This window comes from Phocoena phocoena, chromosome X (genome assembly GCF_963924675.1).
Source record: "Phocoena phocoena chromosome X, mPhoPho1.1, whole genome shotgun sequence".
NCBI lineage: Eukaryota > Metazoa > Chordata > Mammalia > Artiodactyla > Phocoenidae > Phocoena > Phocoena phocoena.
The window spans coordinates 13,583,907-13,592,381 of record NC_089240.1 but is presented as its reverse complement, the minus strand read 5'-3'; the positions used below and the strand labels follow the sequence as shown (position 1 = coordinate 13,592,381).

At 44.0% G+C, this 8,475-nt stretch overlaps 1 protein-coding gene across 1 annotated transcript in view; it reads right to left on the bottom strand.

Moving 5' to 3' along the window:
- Nucleotides 1-3,745: 3,745 nt before the first annotated feature.
- TXLNG (taxilin gamma) overlaps nucleotides 3,746-8,475 on the bottom strand; it is a 49,837-nt gene continuing 45,107 nt past the window's right edge. Inside the window, exons 8-10 of the mRNA XM_065901058.1 lie at nucleotides 5,793-5,885; nucleotides 5,054-5,149; nucleotides 3,746-4,036 (exon numbers count right to left, since the gene is read on the bottom strand). Of these exons, the coding sequence (XP_065757130.1) occupies nucleotides 3,746-4,036; nucleotides 5,054-5,149; nucleotides 5,793-5,885 (480 nt within the window). The remainder of the gene's footprint in view (nucleotides 4,037-5,053; nucleotides 5,150-5,792; nucleotides 5,886-8,475) is intronic.

Sequence of the window (8,475 nt, the reverse complement as noted above, 5' to 3'; positions counted from 1 at the left end):
AGAAGTTAGGTGTATTTTGTGCTTGATTGGTGAATCTAGAACTACCTAAAACTTAATGTCATTTGACCCATATGCTATTTCTGCCTTAACTTGGGCAGCTTTAAACGAACACGAGATTTCTCCCCAAGAAAGAAAAGCTTGTGTGGCAGGTGAGCAAAGGGGACAGACTGGCCTGCAGCTTGGCCCTCAACCTCTTCTGTGAGGCCTGCCAGCTAGGGATGGTTTTCGCATTGATTTTTTTAAAGAAATATTTTTTAAGCATTTTATTGAGTGAGTGAGTGAGTCAGTCAGCCACACTACACATTCCCTGACCAGGGACTGAACCTGGGCCCCAGGCAGTGAAAGCGTAGAGTCCTAACCACTGGCCAGCCAGGGAATTCTCTACATTGATTTTTAAAGGTTGTTTGTTGTTTAGGAAGAAACAACCACAGTAATCCTAAAATACTTACTTGCTGACTTACTGACTGACTTACAGGAAAAGTTTGCCAACTCCTTCGTATATTTGACTATACGTGCTTAAATACTTTTTGTTCACCATCAAATAAGGTCTTTTCCTATGTGCCCCTGTGTACATACCTACTCTCCTGCTGTTGAGATAGGTACACCCTGGAATGTGCTAAGAGCGCCCAAACTGAAGAAATCTAGTCCTTGTAGATTTTTGAGGCTCTGACAGAAACTACACTGTAGAGTTTTCCTAGTCCTCTATTTTAGAGGTTAAAAAAAGGGTCTGGCTACATAAAACTCATCTTCTGTCACCCAATCTGAGTGGCCGGTGCCCCATCTTCTTTCTTGAATCATACAATAATGAAACTTTTTTAAGGCACAAGGAACAGTATCTACAACTGTCTTTGCACTTGATCGGCATTAAGGTCACATGGGCAACAAAAGAATACACAGAAGCTGTTAAGTTTATCATACATATTTACTTAATCTATACAGAATTGAGTAGATAAAATCAGATTCACATTAGTGAAAAATCTCTACAAAATGTCTTTGAAAAGCAAAACAAGACTGCCTCTTAACAATTCGTATCCTCATGAAAGACGTGGGCTGTAAAAATAAAGCAGTGTGTTTAGCACAAACTAGAAGATATCTGCATCATTTTTTCACAGTTATTTCCATCTACAGTCGGAAAGAGGTAGATTTTTCTGCAACACCTGAGAATTGAATTGATAACCAGGTGTAGTAAAGGCAGTTGCATACATAACTAAAAAATACTGGTCTCAAGACCAAGAAATGTACTCCTACAAGTCTGAGGATGAAATGGTCCATTATCCAAGACCCAAGTTTTCTCTACTCCTTGGAGTCTCCTGCCACTATAAATAATATACATCAAGATTCCATGATGGTGCAGCAAATGCAGTTGAAGCAAATTTGACATTCCAATCTTTCCTGGGCCAGCCTTAGTAGCATTACAGTGTTCTAGAATGTGGTAGAAACAGGGTGCGCTACAAAGCCACAACGCTGGGCTGGCGAGGTGATTGCTTTAGGAGCGTGTCCTTCTCAGAGGGTCCCGTTTGTATTTATTCACAGGGTAATGGAAGGAGAGATTCTGAAAGGATACCAAATGCACCCCAGAGAGAATCCATGTCCTTTAAACACCATGAGAGCATCTAGCTAAAAATACACAGTAAGCCAAAAGCAGCAGGCCAAGTACTGTAAATCATGTCGCTTTACAAAGCCCTTGAAAATACGCAACAGGTCCGTTACAACCTTCCACACAGGACAAGCACCACAAAGAAACGTGGCGGGCTACACAAATGGCTTAAGATGGTAAGAGCTGTACATCCAGCAGAGCGCTTGTGAAATGGGATCATTAGTACCAATTTTACAGTAGAGTGTATTTCTGATGTATACCTCCATTTCCTCTCAGGGAAATGAGTCCAATGTTTCATTTAGTAACCGAAGGGGGTATCTATAAAAGGCTGCTGGAGGAGGATGTGTTTGTTTTTGCTTCCGACTCATTTGCACAGTAATTAGATAACCAACTTTGTGGGTTTCTTTTCCTTCACTGTCTGGCCCTTTGATTAACATGACTGATGGCAGAAGCTTAGATATAATCCGCCACTCCAGGCGCTGTTGCCTATCTATTGGACAGTTTTCAATTCTTCAACCCAGTTTAGACTATGAACGTGACAGGACAAATAAAACTTTAACAAAGAGAAAAACCCTTTTAACTGGACAGAAGGGAGTTTATTCGGTCCAGTAAGCAATATAAAAGTGTCAGTTTGATAGTTTTGCTCAGTGGAATGTGCTTAGCATCAGTTCTAATAGAGCCTTTTTATTTCATAAAGTATTTCAATGCAAATTATACCAGGGACAAAGTCAAAACTCTCATCAGTGCAGCCTGGTTAATGATGTGTATAAACTCGACCACATGTGACACTGTGAAGAACAAAGGAAGTTAGAGAGCAAATCCAAAAGTGATGTGCTGCATTTCCGAAGTCCCCCATTCCAAGTGTAGACACCTTGATAATACTGGTTTTTACTAAAAAAAAAAAAAAACCAAAAAAACTCTAGAAAAGGGGCAGAAACAGACTGAAAGCATAAGTAATAGATCCTGGCTACTCTCTGCCAAGTTTCCTCAAAGTTAAAAATGCTGGTTCCAGTCTTTGTTTTAGAAATGGAATCAGTTTCATTCAGTTAGCATGATCATAATTAAAATTCCCTTTAAAAAACCCTGGAGAACGGTGCTGTTTGGACTGTCGGAACAGTTGGACACCAACTTTCAAGCAGCCAGAAGGTAGTGGAGGGACTTCCGCTTAAGGAAAGCTACACATGATTTTATCCTCATCGTCTTACACTGACTGACAAAGGACTGTCAGTGGCAGCTCTCCGTGGGAAGTGGAGGATGCGCACCCAAGTCCCAAGTGAAAAGCAAACAAACCACCGGGCTCCCCACACAGCGGGCATCCAGGTGGTCCAAATTCAGATACTGCTTCTATCCTGAAAACAGCGGTGGGACTGTTTTTAATCATATAAACGTTAGCCCTGTCTCTCCAAGGATTTGCCTGTATATACTACTTTGTTTAAAAGTTACACCTTTATGTACATATTCTGCCAAAACCAAGTCTAGGCTTGCAGCCACCTCAATTTGTCAAGTGATATAAATATCAAAAAGCTAACTTGAATCAAATATGCTATGCTTGTTTCTGACCCAAGCCTAGAGTTTTATTTTTACTTGGCATTTAAAATGGGCTATTAGACAAATATCTAATCATCTTGATATTTTTCTTTGAGTAATATTAATTGCGGGAGGGGCAGGATGTTTAAACGAGTATTGTTTTCACATCAGGAACCATTATCAGGGACTTCCCTGGCGGTCCAGTGGTTAGGACTGGTTCAATCCCTCGTCAGGGAACGAAGATCCCACAAGCCGCGGGGCGGGGGTGGGGGTGGGGAACCGTTATCAGAACAAAGTTCCCTTGTAATGGTCAGCCCTGGTGAGTGACATTTTAATTCGGACAATTCTGTGCAAGCAGCAGGGGAGAGGGAGAAAGGCAATGAGCACATGCATTCCGATGAAGGGGAAAGAGGCAGATGTGCAACACAGCTGAGGAAAATGTAGAGAGTAAAACTATTCAAACCTGCCAAGCAGCCTCCTGTACCACATAAGTCCAGTAGTTCTAAGAAAATACAGATATGGTAGAAAAAGTAAGAAAATTTTCACCACAAAACCAAGTTACTACTAACAGAGAAAGTTATACACAAAATAGAGCTCTCGATACAGTGATCATACTTGATCTCAGTCAACTGACTCGATGCTGGGCCCAGCACCCAGGGACTCGGCCTCCGGGCTGACACGGGCAGTGCTTTGCCAGGCGGCGCTGGGCTCCCCGGCAGAAGCCGGGGCAGCGCAGGGCTGGGCCCCGGGCGGCGCTGGGCCCCCGCCCGCCGCCCTCCCCGAGACCTGCTCCTTCAGCACCTCGACCTTCTCACTGAGCTCGTTCCTCTCCGTCTGCAGGGCCCGGCACAGCTTCTCCAGCCGTTCCAGTTTTATGTGAAAGGCCTTGTACTCTTTATCTCGCACAGTTTTCTGCAAAGAGGAAAAAGCAGGATTTATGTAACCCAACTGAATACAAGTTAGGTTACCGGATACAACAAATTTAAGTCTTTTGAGCCACTTGTTGGTCACCTCTTGAACATGTTCAGTTTCTTCAACACCTCCCAACGTCCCGCCTGCCTTCTGCACACATAGCTACAGACACCAATTAACGTTCTGGGGTGACAAAATGAAATTCCCCGTCATGTTTCTTAAAAAGAACCAAAGCTGGGCTTCCCTGGTGGCGCAGTGGTTGAGAGTCTGCCTGCCGATGCAGGGGACACGGTGTCCCGGTCCGGGAAGATCCCACACGCCGCAGAGCGGCTGGGCCCGTGAGCCATGGCCGCTGACCCTGCGCGCCCGGAGCCTGTGCTCCGCAACGGGAGAGGCCACAACAGTGAGAGGCCCGCGTACCGCAAAAAAAAAAAGACCAAAGCCCACTTTTTTTTTTTTTTTTTTCCCAAAGCCCACTTTTAAAAGCATTTTGTATTGATGAAATTACTAAGGAAACTGAAGATACTCACCACCAAAGACTAGTGGATAAAAAATGAAGGGCCTGCTTAAAAAAAGAGGACTCATCTTATTTCCACCTAGATTTCTCTTGTTTTTGCCAATCCTCAGATGAGAACAGGATTTAAGGTGTGATATTTAGTGTTTGCAAACAGTACATCTCAGCTTCATAAGACTGGCAAAAAGTACTATGCTACCTTTTCAGAAAGAGTAAGTCGAGGTGGAGAGAGAGGCACCCGAGTCAGTGGCCTGTGCTGGCCAGGTGGGCGCCTGGTCAGAAGGCAGATTCCCCGACCCTCAGCCCCAGACCCAGTCAATCAAACGCCGGCTGAGCGGTGGGAAAGCCCACATCACCTGGGGCTCTAGCTGCGACTCCTGCCGGGACAGATCCCACTCAGCAGCTCTGGCCAGAGCCGTCGGCTAGGATGGCAGTGTCACAAGGCACATCCCCCTGCCCTGTCAGCTACCTGAACATTATGAGCCCGCGGGAAACCACCTCACCTCTTCAGCCATTTGCAGAAGTGCTTTGTTATTGTTTTCCCATTTGGTCCGCCATATTATCGTTTCTTTTTCCAGTTTTTTAATTTTCTTTGTCATCTGCGAATCGACACAATTGCAAATTTAAATTCAAGGTTCCCTTATCTCTACAGCCTGCCCCACCCCCTGACCGTGCGCATACGAGTTCTCAGTTTAATATCGAGGGTAACGCCTTCCTTATCACAGGCAGGAAAAAGAACCAGACGCCAAAAAATTGGTTTGCTTGAGGGAGAAAGAATTCAGTGGGAGTATAAACGAAGAAGAAGAAGGGGAAAAAAAAAGCTAAAAAGATAGAAACACTGATCTGTATCGACCAACCAAAATACATAGTTACTGTTCTGGGCTTGGTTGTCTTTAAATAATTTGATCTCCAAGGACATCGAGCTTTGTGAAAAGGGTGTGGGGTGGGGCTGGGAGGTATCACCTGAAGCAAATAAAGACACCGCTTTACGGCTAGCAACAAATTGTATTTAATAGAGGAGTTAACTTTAATAAAGACAACGGTGAGGGCCTAGAGATCACTAGCTTCATGGGGCACTACTGAGGGCAAAGTGACTAAACATGATGCCACTGGAGGATCAGAAGAGATGAGATGAAGACAGTACAGTAAAAACATGAACTCATCCAAGTAGCAATCATGCTTAAAATAGCTTCTTATATAAATTCCCTTTTAGGCAATACTCCACTAAAAATAGGCAAATACCTTTTCCATTTCCTGCCGGAAGGTTGTAAACAGTTCATTACTTTTTGCCATGGTAGTCTGGAATTCTTCAAACTTATCCATATAAAGAGAAAGCTACAGAAAACAAGTATAAAAAATTCAGAGTTCTAGGTAAATGATTTAAAATCCCAAGCACTTTCAAAAAGAACGTAATATGGTTAAACGTCACCTGTTATAAGCGACAGAAATAAGAACAAATGCACACCCAATCCTCGACCCCAGACATCAATGGCTGCAGTTCTAAGAACCCACTGGAATGCACTGAAACTTAGGAAGTTATGTTAACCTCACCATCTTTAGATGAAACTGTTTAAAATGTACAAATATTAGCTCCATTCCGCCAATTATAATAAAAACTGAAGTATGTGGAATAGCTATAAGTTTCATACAATTAATCCTTTATGAACTACCTCCTCTCCTTATATTTGAAAAATTGTCCTTGGAAAAAGATCATTCTCTTAGAATACCACCTGCACAGTTCCTAGCTTGAAATCAGGGATATCTCTTTTCTTAATGTAGGCAGGAAAATGAAACAGAAGCCAAAGGATTGGTGTGGTTAGGGGAGAAAGAATTCAGTGGGAGTATAGTTAAGAGAAAAAAGCTGAAAGAAGTAGAAACAGCAATTTTTCTTTTAACTCCCACCCTTAAGGAATTTTTATTCTAGCTGGGAAAATAAGGCACTAACCGATAAGGCAAGCAGAATTTAGAACACAGAGTCACCTTCTCCCCCAGGACAGGAATTAACAGAAGCCAGGGGTGGGGGGAGGCTTGGTAGGGGTCAGAATAGAATAGCTAGGGAAGCTCCTTGTGGCTGAGGCCCAAGCTAGGTCTCAAGGGCAGGCTGAATTATTTCATTTCAGACAAGGTGGGAACCCTGAGAGCCCACCTAATGTAACTGCATTACTTCAGGATGAGGAAACAGGCCTGGAGGAATAAAGTGCTTTGCTCAAGATCACACAGCACATATAAAGAGAGCGGAGAAGAAAAGATCACCAGCGGCCAAGAAACAGCGTCAGCGATGCCTGTCCACCTTCAGCAGTGCTGTGTGCAGAGCATAAAGAGAAACCAAGACCAGGGCGGGAGGGGAGATGCCCTGGGAGGGAGCGGAGCAGCCGGTGGAAAGACGGGAGGCCAGCTCTGCTGTGTGGGAAGGAGACGCGGACCAAAAGCAAGGCTACCAATGGCAACAGGCCAGGCGAAGCTATGATAAGACAGCCAAAGCACGCCCCCAGGAGGGGGAGGCTGAAGGCTGGGACCAACAGAAATTTCAGGGTGAAGAGAATAGCGCAGAGGATTTCCAAGCAGAGCAGTCCATAGAGGGGCACATGGTGACAGAGCCGCCAGGGCCACTGGCCTGGGGTCGGAACAGCGGTGAGGCTCGGGCAGACTGGTAGAGCAGTTCCAGCACCTGAGGGAGATTAGAAGTTATGGCAGTCTTAGCATGGTCTGTTTTTATCAAAGATAGAACACCCAGGTGGACTGTCCCGTCAGAGTTCAACGCTGGCCCCCTCTGGGTAATGAGTAAGTGGCAACTACCATCTTGGACTTAAGGGCCTAGATTACAAAATTGGTCAGAACACACCAATAAGACTAAGGTCATCAACAAAGCCTGGAAACGGACATGGTGAGCAAGAGCAGAGAATGAGATGGACTCTTGGGAAGAACAGCACATTTGGGGAGCAGGAAAAGGAAGAGGCGGCAGCAAAGGAAACAAATTAACGATCAGATAACATGACTCAGGGCGACACAGATCACAGACAAAAGAAGCTGCACTGCTAACAGTACAACAGAACTGGAGCTGCCCGTGAACTCGGTAGAAGGGCCCTCTGGGGCCCTGCATTAAAGTCCATCTTCCAAAGCTATCTATAGACTTTTTATACATTTTCCACATTGATTCTCTTCTCCATTTATGTGGACAACTGAATTTATAGGGCTAATAAGGGGTTCAAAGTTTCCTAGAAGCATTCTAGCACAATAACTTATGGTGGAAAGTTCAAAAGACTTCTTCAGTTTTCACTCTAAGTTAGGCTAGCTTTATAGGAAACGAGTGTCACCACGCTATAAAACGCACCCAAAGACAAACAGCACTCAAAAAGTGTGTTCATAAAGATTCAGGCCAGTCTGCATTTTAGAACTAATCTAGAGTCCTTACATTTAAAAAACTTGTTACATAATAAACTTTCAAAATGAGTAATACATTTTTTCATCAAAATGTAATCTGGTTTTCTGAGAAGGGGTGAATTGTAGGTACAAATGCCTAATTTCACCTGTCTGTGAAGACATGGGAAGTCCTTCCTGTACCTCTTCTTTGAGTGGGGAGGCATCTGCTACCCTTACTCCACACAAGGCACCACAGAGAAAGACTGCATTAGAACAAACCAAAGGGGTCTGGACTGAAAAGCAGGGAGGCAACGAAGAAAAGCCTAGGCCTAGACAGCTTCATGGGTGAATTCTACCAAACACTGAAAGAAGAACAAACACCAATTCTTATCAAACTCTTCCCAAAAAGTGAAGAGAAGGGAATACTGCTGAACTCATTCTACAAGGCCAGCATTGCCCTGATACCAAAGCCAGATAAGACAGTACAGGCCAGATAAGAAAACTATAAGGATGGTTCAACATAGGCAAATCAATAAATGCGACACACCACGTTAATACAATAGAA